Source organism: Grampus griseus (assembly GCF_964374135.1).
Source record: "Grampus griseus genome assembly, chromosome: 8".
Lineage (NCBI taxonomy): Eukaryota > Metazoa > Chordata > Mammalia > Artiodactyla > Delphinidae > Grampus > Grampus griseus.
In genome coordinates, this window is record NC_139002.1 from 20,872,586 (window position 1) to 20,886,938 (window position 14,353).

Genomic DNA, 14,353 nt, shown 5'->3' on the forward strand with positions numbered 1-14,353 from the left:
GTTCCAGCACCATTTACTAAAAAGACACTCTTTACCCCAGGGATTTGAGATGCCACCTTTATCATATACTAAATTTACAGAGTTTAGGTTTATTTCTGGACTTTGTATTCTATATCACTTGTATATTTGTTTATTCATGCACCAGTACCAAAATGTTTTATTTGTAGAGGCTTTATAGTATATTTTAATATCTGGTACTAGTCCCTCCCCCTTGAAATTTTTCTCTTTTTAATGTTTTCTTGTCTATTCTTGCAAATTTATTTCCCCATACGAACTTCCATAAAGCCTGTCAGAATTTTTATTGGGATTATATTACATTTATAAATTGACATAGCCAGAACTGTTACCTTTATGATGTTGAATCACCTATTCAGGAATAGGGGGTGTCTTTCCATTTGTTCAAATGTGTCTTTCAGGAGTGTCTTAAAGTTTTCCTCTTGTAGGTTTTATACATTTCCTGTTAAGTTCACTTCTCAGTATTCAATTCTTCTTTATTGTGATTATAAATGTGGTTTTCTCTACCATTACATTCTGTAATTGGTTACTCTTTGTGTATGTGAAAGCTGTAGGTTAATTTTATATCCTGTTACCTTATCTTCTATTGTTTGTTTTATCAGTAATTCTCAATGCTTTCCAGGATTACTGTCATATCATCTACAAAAAGAAATAGTTTTACTTCTTTACTAAGCCTTGTGCCTCTAATCAATTTCTAAATACCCCTGGTACAATGTTGACCAGTAGTGGAGATAGTGGGCATCCTTACCTGTTTCTGGACTTAGAGAAAATACTTGTAGTGTTTCCCAATTTAGAAAGTGACTGGTTTTTAGGAATAAGGTATGTGTGTGTATATATATATATATTTATTTATTTATTTTATCATGTTAAGAAAGAATCCATCAAGTATTCTTTTCTTTTTATTTTTTCGACTTCTTTGGGGTTTTGTTTGTTTGTTTATTTATTTATTTTTGGCTGCGTTGGGTCTTTGCTGCTGCACGTGGGCTTTCTCTAGTTGCTGCAAGCAGGGGCTCCTCTTCATTGTGGTGCACAAGCTTCTCATTGTGGTGCACAAGCTTCTCATTGCGGTGTACGAGCTTCTAGCTTCTTGTTGCGGAGCACAGGCTCTAGGTGCATGGGCTTCAGTTGTTGTGGCATGTGGGCTCAGTAGTTGTGGCATGTGGGCTCAGTAGCTATGGCTTGCAGGCTCTAGAGCACAGGCCCCGTAGTTGTGGTGCAAGGGCTCTAGAGCACATGCTCAGTAGTTGTGGCGCACGGGCTTAGCTGCTTCGCAGCACGTGGGATCTTCCCAGACCAGGGCTGGAACTCACGTCCCCTGCATTGGCAGGCGGATTCTTAACCACTGCGCCACCAGGGAAGTCCCTACTTTTTTGTTTTATTTTTATCACACACTATAAAATACAGGGCATGCTACACAATACACTGCATAACCTTCTAGCAGGGGTAGACGAGCGTAACTGAGTTATTTTTCATCCATCAGGAAAATGCTTCCTTAATCAATGTTCTCCAAACCCTTTAACACATAGTAACGATTAACTCCAGAGATGCGCCTATGTCTTTCCATCAAGTTCCACTGATACGAATAATGGGCAACCATTTTTTCCTTGCCCCTGTTAGTGAACCTGTGGATGCGCGCAGTGGCCTTTCGCAGTTTGAACACGCATGGTAATGATGGCGATCCCAGAGTGAATCTCGAACCACATCTCGATGCCGTTACCAAGCAAGTCTTATTTTCTTGAGTGGTTTTATAAGGAACGGGTGTTAAATTTTGATGAAAGTTTTGTCAGCATTTATGGAGATAATTCTATGATTATTGTTCCTGAGATCTAGTATATGTGGATTTCCTAATAATGAACCTACCTTGCATTCCTGGAGTTAATCCTATTTGATCATAATAATTACATTTTTAGTGTGGTTTTGAATTTTGTTCGCTAATAAAATATTTACTAGTGCTATATTAGTACTATATTTGTTGTACTTTTTCATGGGTATTCACAAGTAATATTAGTCTGTAGTTTTCTTTTTTGCACTACCATGTAGGTATATTCATAAAATGGAGCAGGAAGTTTCTCCTTATTTTCAATCCTCTGACATCATCTGTAGAGCACTGGGACTGTCTGACGAGTGGAGGTTTGGTAGAATTCCCCTGTGAAATAATCTCTGCCTGGTACATTTTTTGAGGAATAGGAATAGTTCCTTATTAAGGTTCTCTATTTCATCTACAGAAATTGGTCTGTTTAAATATTCCATTTCTATCAATTTTAGTAATCAGAATTTCCCTCAGAAATTATCAATTTCACCAAAGTTTTAAAATTTATTTGTACAGACCTGCAAAGACTGTTACAGTTTTTTCTGTTTCAAGGATTACTTCTCCACTCTCATTTCTTATTTTGTATATTTGTGCTTTCTCCTTTTTTCTTCCTCATTATGTTTATTTTCATCATCTTATTTTGTCTATTTTTACAAATGGTTTCAAGAATTATTGCTATTCTGGACTAAATCCCTCTAAAACCATAATATCTAGAACCAACCCCAATACTCTGGCTATAAAATCAGACAAGATGTTTCACATTCTTTTCTCCTTCTCTTCCCCTTCTTCCTCCTCCTCTTCTTCTCCTTCTTTTTTTGTTACCACCTCACATAGTTGACTCAGTGCTATCAACCAAACCTCTAAAAATTTTTAACACATTCTGCTGTGAAGCCAGTCTCCTCTATTTCCATTCTTGTATAACTGGTCTTCTTGACGCATATTTATCTTTAACAAATTTCAACTGGTTAGATCCCATCTCACAAGATCCTTCCAGACCCTGTCATTTCATGTATTCATTTATTCAAATCAACCAACATTGCCAGGCATTGTGCCAGGCCCACTGATTACAGGCATATAAATAACTCTAATACAAAATGATTACTGCAACAATGGAGAAGTGTTAAAAAACGCTATCTATGCACAGAAGGAGCAACAGGATGGAAGGATGAGGCTATTAGGGAAAGATCAAGAGGAAAGAAGACATTTGTCTGGTTCTTTAAGGATATTTGCCAATTGGAGAAGAGTAGAAGGGTATCCTAGTGAGCAGTAATAAAAAAAAAAAGAAAGAAAGAAAGAAAAGAAAAAGAAAGGAAGAGCCTGAAGGCATATGGTATCTTGGAGGAACATCCAGTTAACAAATCAGTGTGTGGGCAGAGGTGTAAGTGGCAGGCAATGATTTTGGAGAAATAGGTCAGCACAAAACCTACCAGAACTTAGACTTAAAGCCTAAAGAGCTTCAAAAGGAAAGCATGGAGTTTTGGAACAGGAGAGTGAAACGGTGAGACATGTATCTTAGAAAGGTCACTCTAGACACAGCAGAACATGGGACAGAAAGAGCAGCATCCAGGCAATAATTCAAGTGAGAGAAGATGAAGGCCTAAACTGAAGCAGTACAGTCAGAAAAGGACAAATTACAGAATTAAGTCAGCGATGACTGACAGGAGGTAGGCAGTGACGAAAAGAGAGAGTCCAAAACGTCATACGTGTGTGTGTGTATATATGTGTGTGCATATAGATTTATACAGTTGACCCTTGAACAACATGGGTTTGAACAGTGTGCATCCAATTATAAACAGACTACTTTCTTTTTTTTAACCTTTTTATTAATTTATTTTTTTATTGCAGTATAATTGATTTACAATTTTTTTTTTTTTTTTTTGGCTGTGCTGCACAGCTTGTGGGATCCCAGTTCCCCAACCAGGGATCGAAGTTGGGTCCTCAGCAGCGAAAGCACAGAGTCTCAACCACTGGACTGCCAGGGAATTCCCTACACAGATTCTTTTCAAGAGTAAATACGACAGTACTATAATGTCTGTGGTTAGTTAATGCAGATGTGGAGGGACTGTGGGCCTCCAAAGGGCTACCTATAAGTTATATGCAGTTTTCCCACTATGCGGAGGGTTGGCGCCCCTAACCCCCATGTTGTTCAAGAGTCAAATATGTAAATATTTATCCCCCCCTTCACGTTGATTAGAGATGTGGAACTACTATTACCATATTACAGGTGTGGAAACCACGGTTCAGAGCAACAAGCCCAGGGTCACAGGGCTGGTAAGCGGCAGAACAAGGATCTCAACCCAGTGCTGACTCCAAATCCTGGGATCTACAACACCCACAAAAGTAAGGTGAACCATAAGAAGTTATTTTGGCAGGAAAGGGAGTGAAGAGAGAGGGCACTGAGGGAAAGAAGAGAATGAAAATGCACTGAGTGCCCATCCGTGTCAGCCACTGAATGAAGCTCTTTGTATGCATTATCTCCTTTAATCATCATACCCAGTCATTAAAATCGATATTATTAGTCCCATTTTTCATATGGGAAACATTGCTCAAGATCATAGTGCTGATAAGTGGTGAAAATGGAATTTGAACCCACCCCATCTTACTCTAAAGAATGTATTATTTCTACTACAGCAAAGAAAGCATACAATGAGAGAAAAGGAAGGAATGCTCAGGTCAGAGGCTGGGGTATATCAACATCAAAGGGACAAGTGAAGTGAGCAGCAAAAAAAATTCTTTTAGGGAGTCCCCTGGTGGCCTAGTGGTTATGATTCTGGGCTTTCACTGTAGGGGATCGGGTTCGATCCCTGGCTGGGGAACTGAGATCCTGCAAGCCTCGCAGCGTGGCCAAAAAAAAAAAAATTATTTTAGAACATGCAATCAGAGAGACAGGCGAAGAATCAAGAGAAAGTGTTATGTGGGAATCCAGGACCAGAGAATGTTAAGACGGGTGGTCAAGAAGGTCAAATGCTATAGAAAAGTCAGGCTGAGGACTGGAAAACCCATTTCATTTACATTTAAGAGGCTTTGGTGACCTTTGTGAGAACTGATAGCATGCACGGTGGGGTGAAAAGTCAGACGGCAGTGAACTGAGAAGACCTCAGGAAGGAGGAAAACAGAAATGGTGAGAGGAGGAGAGAGGGTATTTGCTGGAGAGGAAGGTGTGAAGGAATGAGGGTTTTTTAGGATGAGAGGATATTTGCAGGCTGAGATGAGGGGTTAGTGAAACAGAAACAGATACAAGGGGAGGAGCATGAATGAGGAGGGAAGAGGGCCACTTCCTCTGATGATGATGAGAGCCAGGAATAGGTACCTCTGTGGGGAGACAGGGAGGTGGGGAAGACGGCAGCTGAAGGAGCTCAAATCCAATTGCCCCTCTATCCATTAAAAAGTAGGCACGTCTACCTGTTGAGAGTGAAAGGGATAGGGAGAGTGATGGAGGCTTCAGGAAAGGGACCCTGTGGGAAGCTGGAAAGAGCTAAAGATTTCCTGGCAACATCAAGGACTCAGCTGGGGCTGGAAATCATAATTTTGTAATTGAATCAACCCGCAAGGTTCTGTGTTTCCTCTAGAAGTGCTCAGCAGGCCTGGGCCCTGAGTGGAGGAAACCAGAAATAGGCTAATGTAGGACCAGAACTGGTCAGAGGAGAGGCAGAGATCGCTAAGGCAAAGGAAGTGAGGATGGTGATGAGAGTGTATTTGAAGGGATTGATCCTGGAATCTGCACCTGGGAGAAGAAACTAAATGAAAGCTGATAAACTGAGAAGATGGAGAAGAGTAAGGAGAAGAGAACTTGATGCGATTGAAAATAAGTTTCATGGGAATGGAGGAGTGTGGAAATTGGGGCTTTGAGCACTGAGTGGAGTTTCAGAGTTCAAGATTTCAGGGGTAGGGCAATTCTGTGGAATAAGATGCAGGATGTGGCCTCAGTACGTGGCCTTAGTGAAGTGGCAAAGAGGGGGAAAAATCATTGCAGTGGGGACGGTCAAGGAATTGCAAGGCTGGAGTATCTTCATCATGGATCCTGAAGTCATTCCAGAAGAGTGGTAGATGGTTAAATCCTGAGGATATTTACTATTCTGCCCAGAGTCATGTGATTTTTAAAACTGATAAGCATGTCTTCAGTGCAATCATTGATAAAAAATTTTAGTTGGGGCTTCCCTGGTGGCACAGTGGTTGGGAGTCCGCCTGCCAATGCAGGGGACACGGGTTCGTGTCCCAGTCTGGGAAGATCCCACATGCCGCGGAGCGGCTGGGCCCGTGAGCCATGGCCACTGAGCCTGCGCGTCCGGAGCCTGTGCTCCACAACAGGAGAGGCCACAACAGTGAGAGGCCCGCATACCGCAAAAAAAAAAAAAAAAAAAAAAAATTTTAGTTGAAGAAAGGCCTTTGTCATGTCACTACTATGTCTGCATGTTGATCTGTTAAGTGGCATCTAACAAAGAGATCAGAGATTCACACGTGAGTGGGACTATTCTTGTCCACAGGTTAAGGGTCACATTGACTTCAGATCTCGGCCTCTCGCTTTAAACCTAACTTGGGAGACAACCACTAAACCAAGCCTCAGTTTGTCTCCTCTTTGACTTGAAGATTCCTGTACTTCTCACCTAGGGGGCAGGCAAGACCTAGTTCTTGCTATAAATGCCTGCTGCTGGCTCTGAAAAGAATTGATTTGAAGGACAAAGTAGATACTTATGAGGACCAACCACACCACCCACTTTCCTTCCCCACAAAGATGTTTATCTTAAAATAGGCCTGGGGTGCAAGCCCAGGCCCTGAGTAGCTCTGCTGCTAGGTTTTACAACTGACTACACCTGCTCCTGCAGCAGATGAAATAACATGTGCTTTTTGTAAGAGGCTGTTACCCTCTGGGCTGTTGGACTAGTAGTTTTATTCTTATTTTCCTCCTCCTCCTTTTTGCTTCATAATCTTTTTACAAATTATAACTTCTATGAACTCCAGATATGTAGAATAGGGAAAAGCAGAGCTTCTCTGTTAGGGCTGGGGTGGGAATCCACAGGTCAGTTCTCTTACTTTCTTTTTCTCTGACTCCACCCACCCCCGACCCAGACCCCCAGACATCTGAAATAACTCCTTAGGGCTTCTTTCAGCAGCCGGGGGAAAAAAGCACTGCATTTTGTTTCCTTCTAGCACTGTCATTTTGTAAGTCTATTATTCAGTGAAGACAAGATGCAACAGGTTCCAAAATATGAAAGTATCTTGGTTATTAAGAAATATATCTTGAAAATGCCCCCCAGTTCTTGATCTGTTTCCAACAGCAGCTGGAGAAGCACAGTAGGACCACAGTCAGATTCAAATCAGGCCCCTGGGGGTGTTGTAGCTCACAGCTCTTGGGGTAGCTGCCCAGCTCACAATAATTCCCTTCTCTAGAAACACGCCCCCTCTGCAAAAACAGTGGTGGGCCCCAGGACCAGCTGGTATCATGTAACCCCATCTACTGGCCACAGGTGACTGGTCTAGCTGAGTTGATTGGTCAAATCCAGCCAATCCCTGGAATTTTTTGATCTGGCATTTAGGAATCGAATCAGTTTTCTCTCTCTGTCTCTGACAAAGTTGTAAGATATAAAAGTTGGATGTTGCCATAAGCCATGTTGCCCACCTGAGAGAAAAGTCATTTGTAGTGAGAAGGAAGCTACCCACAGAAAGAACCAGAGATAAGAGACAGAGAGCAGAGGGAGAGATCCTGCCAGTGTTTTGAGATCTTGATTTTCATTGTTTCTGGGACACAGCCCAATCCTTGCACTTTCCATGGTTTAGTTTTTCAGCCTTTTCCTTGGATTCCATGAGTCAGTAAATTCCACTTTCTATCTCTGCCATTTCAAGATGGGTTCTTGGCACTTTATAACCAAACTAATAAAGGAAACAAGACAATCCAACAGACGATGTCAGCGGCAGCACAGAAGTAATCTCAGTCCAGGATTAACATCTCTCATTTGTTCTGGGGAAGCTAGAAGGATGCCTGTGCAATCCAGAAGTTAAGAAAGACAGAGTTTTTATGACTATCTGAGTCAGGCCTCAGGGGGAGGAAAAGTAGACATAGCAATAGTCAAAACTGTGTGAGCAGGATTTTGCGTTGATGAGACTGGACCGCTAACGCTGTGAGAGCAGTGGTAATACCAGGGAGCGGCTGGAGGTATCTCCATTAGCTTCCTCCAGGTCACTCCAAAACCGAACAAGAATATGAGGTAAAACTCTTCCAGAACAGACAATTCTGTCCACATTCTTCCTTTGTGCAAGGAAGCTTTCTTGTCACCAAATGTAACTTTCTTTCTGTTTTTCTTTGGGACCTGAACTTCCTTCCAAACAAGTCTGTAAACCCAGCCTCTGCTCTCTATCTACTCTAAGCCTCTAGGTCAAAGAGAATTCCTGCAGGGGACTTATGCCATTAGAGTTGCAAAAGCACTGACCGGGCTTCACCAGGGAAATCTGTGATACCTAGTGTTCCCAGTGGAGAAACATCCAAGGAGTTGGCTTTACGGCTCCCTGCTGGCCAGCAAGAAAGACAAACATGAAAAGCAGTGCTGGAGAGAGAGCTCAGGAGGAGGCCTGAATGGCTCAGGAAGGAAATCAGTTCTACAGTGAAACCAGATACCTGTTTAGAACGCTGAGACCCTCCTCCAGCAGAAGATGAGATGGGGGTGGAGACATTGCTGAGAAACTGAGAGGAAGGCAGGAGGTTTGGAAACCTGGAGTTATTACTGGCCTAAATTCTCCCAGTAAAAGAATGCAATATTGTATTTCTTTTCTATTAACTCTTTCAGGCCTTTACTGAACCAGGAAAAGCTATTCATTGAACCTGATGGGTAATCACTTAAAAATAAAGTTAGTAAGTAAAAATATCATTAAATGTCTTCTTCCCTGTATGGGCAGAGCTCTTTGTATTCCTGTTCAGCCCAGTGGTCAAAGAATAATGATATGATGAAATCTGAAAACATACCATCTCCTAACCTTATTTTAACATTTCCATTAACTGTGAGTTCAACAAACACTCTGTTTCTTCATGAGTACATGTTACAAGGTAAGTCCTCAAAAAATGCCTGTGAATGAATGAATGAAGTATCACTGTATGGTCTACGAGTGTCCCTTATAGAAACAGAGCATGGAGCCCACCGTTAGGGCCTTTCGGATTGGTTCCCTACCCCCTTACCATACCTCACCACTGAAGGTTATGTCCATGACCACTCGAAGGGGGCCTGGTTTAGAGATAACAAATTAGGAAATACACTCAGGAAAACGTTAGTTGGAATCTTTGGTTCGCACAGCCTAGACAACAAGGCCAGTCAAGGCGGCTGAAGCACTTCCAATGCTCCCCCAGCCTCTCTGAACTGCCTGGGGGAGTGGCACCTGGCAAACCGCACCCTATCACTGATCCACATGCCTGGCCAGGCCATCACTCACCGCAAGGAACATAAAACTGCCTGACAGCTTGCTGCCAGGGAGCATCTGTTGAGCTGGCATTGACTTCTGTGGGAACAAAGCCAAGGAGCCTGGGTGAGGAGAGCAGAAATCAGCCAGGAGAGAAAAAAGAAGGCTAGGGGGTGTGGTGCTCTGCTACACTGAAGATTTAATAGGCCTTTACTTTCTATAGTAAATCACAGAGGAATGCATTGTGGAAATGACTGAGAGTCTCCGACTGGCCCATGCTGCAAATCCTCCTCCATGGAAGGCATGGGGCACTTAGGAGAGACGTGCCCTGCAGCTGCTCCACCTGCCAATCCCCTTCCTCACTCATTCTGTGTCCCCCTTATGGGCATGACACCACAGAAAGGCCCTTCCTGTATTTCTCAGGGCCTGCAGATGACGCTGAGGCAGATGACTCTCAATGTGGGATTTAAATTTCTATTTTTCTAGTTGGAGGGAAAATTGTAGGGAAAGTCTTCCAAGTCATCTGTTGGAATGGTTAAGGCTCAGAGAACTGATTTCCTGTCAACCAACATTTTAATAAACCATTCCCACAACTTCCAGTCCCTCAGGCCATTACACTGCAGCCGGGCACAAGCTGGCTCTGCCTGACAAGCAAGATTTCTGTATAGTCAGAATTTTCCCAAGTTTCCACTCTGAACACTTGCTCTATTTTCACTGGCCTGTGAGCGCCACTTGGGCACAGATTCTATGTTATTTGCCTTCTATTTCCAGAGCTTGGCACAGTGCCTGGTAAGCACAGTAATTCAGTGACTGTCTATCGATTGAGTGTTTGCATGCATGTTTACCAAATGAGCAGGAAAAAAAAGTCTGGCTTCAGTGATCAGGTAGGTTGGTAAATATTTGGTGCTTTTCATGATATAATTAGCTGGAAGATATCTCTTTCATCTCCCAAAAACACTACCTCTTTTATGACACTTAGCACATTAAGCACCCTTTATGGTTTTTTCAGTACAACTATAAATCTCTCTCCCTATAAATTCATTGGCAGCAGGGACCAGGTGTTTTTCAATTATTTTATCTATCCCCTCACCCAGTAATGAACTAAATAACTAAGTGAATGAATGCTTACTGGCCAAACCATATTGTAGTCTCAGGTTTGTCAAAACCTTTCAACACAAGCACCAAAGTCTTTTTTAAAAGAAAGTTCAGCCCCCAGAAAAAACACTGGCACGTGAATCAAAGACAACATTCATATAACATCAATACCAAGAGGCAGAGAAAACAAATAAATAGCTTTGAGGCAGAGGCAGAATGGGGAAATTCTGACCGATAGAAAGCCTGGCCAGGCCCAGAACATAGGAGACAGGGGACGACAGCCAGGGTGAGCTACAGCATGAGGCAGTAGCCAAAACTTGTGGATAATTCACAGTGCAGATCTGCTGTATCAATAAAAGCAACTGCACTGACAGCATTGACATGGATCAATCCTGTGAGTAATTTGTTAGGTGTGTGGAGGCCAGGAAGGTGGAAGAAGACAGGTGGTAGAAGAAAGAAAGGAAGGTGGTAGAAGAAACTGATGTGCATAGTCATCCATGAGTGGCAAGTGGACTGAGAACAGAGGCCAACAGTGGGTAGAGGGAAGCCTTGATCCAGAGGGCAGAGTTTCACTGCTGCAGGGTTCGCCTATAATTAACCAATTAGGACCACAGCTTCATTTCCTGTGGCAGTTTTCTCTGCCATAGAGAATGAGGTCACAGCCCTAACCACATAGACCTATAAAGCATCTGGGTGATAAAGAACAGCTTCAGATATGCCTGGTTCATTCCCAGGAGATGACTGGGTATGTAAGTGGTATTCTTAGCCCCAGTAGGAAGAGTTTCTCAGAGAAATTGAAGTGTATTCTGACATTAGCTTTTAAGTGCCTCTTTACACCCTTATCACATGACTCTAACAGAAGAGACTGAACATTACTGGATCTATTAAGCAACCCTAGAGGCTGGAATAGGTCAAACAGGGCCCCACTGACTCTGAAATGACCAACTGTACCATTATTCAGTAGCACTATGTGTGATCCCATATGAGAAAAGCATTATTTAATATAATTTATTATGTATATGAAATAATTATTTAAACTGTAAGGAATCATTGAGATTAAACATATTACTATTATTTAGACAATGTCAATTTCTCAGAGAAAGCGAAAGTACCTATTGACTATCAGAGTTCAAAGCTACTAAGAAAAGGGAGTGGACTGTACATTAGCCTGTGGAGGGCATGGAGGGAAGTTTACAAGATGGGTAGAAAAATCCAATTTCAGAGAGGGAAGAGAGGCATTACTGCATTATTCTAAAGATGAATTAATTATAAAGTTGTCTGTTATTTTTATGAAGACTCTATTACCACCACAAAAAGAAAAGTCTCCCGCTCTCCTTTTCCCTTATATTTTATAAGAATTGGGTGTCAGGAGACATTTATGGAAGCACCAAAGCGTGAAAAAGAAAAAGACAGTCTAGCCCCTTGGTTTACCTGGCTCTTCAGCTGAAAGGTTTGGAGGTGAAATGAGCAGAAGGCAAAGACTAGGACTCACTCTGTGCGGGTTTCCTCTTCCTAATAAGATAGTGGAACCTGGTCCCTGGGGACTGACTGACAAAAATGGGAGACCATAAGATGGCCTAAGGAGCTTCTTTCTATGAGGCTCAAGACCAGGGGAGGCCCAAAGGCAGAGAGTGAAAAAAGAATACTGGAAGCACTCAAAAAGGTGGCTTCCTGGCTCGTCTGTGTTTCAACTCTCAGACTGTAGCTCTTTGTTAACAATCCCCTTCCACGTGTTCAAAGGGGAATGACGCAAAGATGAGGACCCGCGCAGTGCAGATGGGACACAAGCTCTACCCTTCAGCGAAGGCTGTGACACCCCTCAGCCAAAGGAAAATTCTGTCTCAGTTGGTTAGGTTGGGACAGCATGTGTGCAGTTTTCCTCTCTGTGTCAGGAAAAAGGCTGGGGCACAGGGGCCAGGAATGGGGAAGGATCTGAGGCAGGTCAGGCTGCAGAGCTTCTTAACTAAAAACAGGAATTAAGGAAAGAGTCTGTAGTGCAGATGTAGAAAGAAAATCTTATACACAAATTCATGAGAATGGTTACCTCCAGGGAAAAGGCCAGGATGGCAGGGTGGCCAAGGCACTCGGTCTTGCCTGCAATGTTCATATTTAAGAAGAGAATGTATTCATATGTTAACTGCTTAACAAAAAAACACACTTTAAAAAAACTTAAACTTAAGAAAGAGCGACATAAAGGGAAGAGAGGGAGAGGGAGAAAGGAAGAAAGACACAACTAACAGTCCAGCTCTCCTCGTAGGGGTCTCCCTGGATGCTGGGATAAGGCAACCCAAGGGGTGGGGTACAGAAGCAGTGGAAGACATATGGAGCAAATTGCAAGGGGCAAAGGTCCTAAACCAGGATGTCCGGAGTCACAAGAGAAGAAAATGGAATAAATAACAAAATTCTGAGAGAAAACATTGAGGAGAAAAAGACTCCCCGCCAGCCCTAGCCCATACTGCCTGTCAGATTGAGGCCCCAGTTTCCCACTCTCACACAGAAAGGAACAAACACCGCTCCCCTGAACTGGGCCCAGAAACCTCTCTCCTCCTAGGTCCTGTCTGCCAATCACACCCGGGGTTGTTGGAGAAATGTACTGCCCTAGATTTAGAAAGAGATGTGAACATGAAGCGGGCACTTCCTGTGGACCACCTACTCACCCTGCCCCCTCTCAAACTTTCTACCAATGCAATGACACCCCACCCTCCCTTGGCTCACCCACTTAGCTCCTGAAACAGAATGAGCACCTCTGCCATATATTCACAGGCTTCCTGGGGATTTCCTTAAGGCAAAGCCTGGGGAGACAGGAGACCACTTCCTTTGGAAGGAGATGACCTCTGAATTTGTGGTCCTGTCTTCTGGGCTCAGGGAAGGTCATCGCCCAGCTCAGCTGGAAGTCGGCCCTTTTGATTTCACCAGGCTCGTCTGTACCGTACCCACCACCTTAGCCTCCTTAGGGCTCTGTGGGGGGTTTGTTCTGGGGTCCCGGTGAGGATGGGGGCAGAAGAGGACCCCTCCCAGAGACTAGGCGGGAGGCGCTAGGGCAGGGGAGCTGGGGTGCGGGAGGAGCGGACAGTTACCTCATTGAAGCCCTCCTGCAGGACGTCCAGTAAGTTCCCCCGGGTTAGGCAGGCTAGCATTGTTCCTGCCGGGCCCCCGGGGCGGGGTCTCCGGGCCCGGCGGCCACCGCCTCCTTCTCCTTGTGCACACAAAGACTCTCGGCTCAGCTCATTGGGATGTCTCCGGAGTCCCGCATGCCACTTACTGGAAACCTAGACCCGGGCCAAACTAGCGGCTTCCACTGGGCATGCTCGCACCCGGGCTCCGCAGGAGGGGCCCGGGCGCTGTCGCGGTTCCTATAGAAACTGCTGGGCGCGCACCCAGCGGAGGGGCGCTGGCTGGGGGCCCCCTGCCCGGCGTGCGTCAAGGAGAGCCCCGCGGCGCGCACACACACGCACACTCTCACACACCGGGCCGGGGGATGGGCGTGTGTGCGTACGCTGCACACACACACACACACACACACACACCAGGCTGGCCTGCCGGCGTGTGTATGTGCATGTGCTGTGCGCGCGCGCGCACACACACACACACACACACACACACACACGCACACATACAGACACACACAAGTTCTGATGACTTAAGGCCTCAAGTGCCCCACCACAAGGTGGGTAGGAAGGGGAGTGAATCATAAGATTATTTTTTCCCCCAGACTAGCTGAAAATAGCAACCTTTTTCCACATGGGGCCTGGACAGTGAAGTTAGGCTAAAGAAGGGGAAACAGAAAGGAAAGACACAAAAAGAGGATAGAGAGAGCTTTAGTTATTGATGGTATTAGGGTACATTTAATAAAATAGTACTAAACCAATCACAGGATCACAACAGAAACATCAAGGGTGAACCAAGGATGAACAAGGTTTTACCAAAAAACCTGTCTTTCTTTTTCAAATGACTGCTAAAATGTAAAACCCATATTTTAAATGAGTTTTAAATTAATTAAATGGGTTTTAATGAAAATGGGTTTAACTGCAAAATGTCCTGGTACTTTTG

General features: G+C 44.0%; 1 protein-coding gene across 3 annotated transcripts in view; it reads right to left on the minus strand.

The window, feature by feature from the left end:
* DIXDC1 (DIX domain containing 1) overlaps positions 1–13,914 on the minus strand; it is a 64,517-nt gene extending 50,603 nt beyond the window's left edge. For all 3 annotated transcript variants that reach the window (XM_082659391.1, XM_082659390.1, XM_082659389.1), the window contains exon 1: positions 13,381–13,914. In XM_082659391.1, coding sequence (XP_082515517.1) covers positions 13,381–13,440 — 60 coding nt within the window. In that variant the 5' untranslated portion in view covers positions 13,441–13,914. The remainder of the gene's footprint in view (positions 1–13,380) is intronic.
* Between the last annotated feature and the right edge of the window lie 439 nt (positions 13,915–14,353).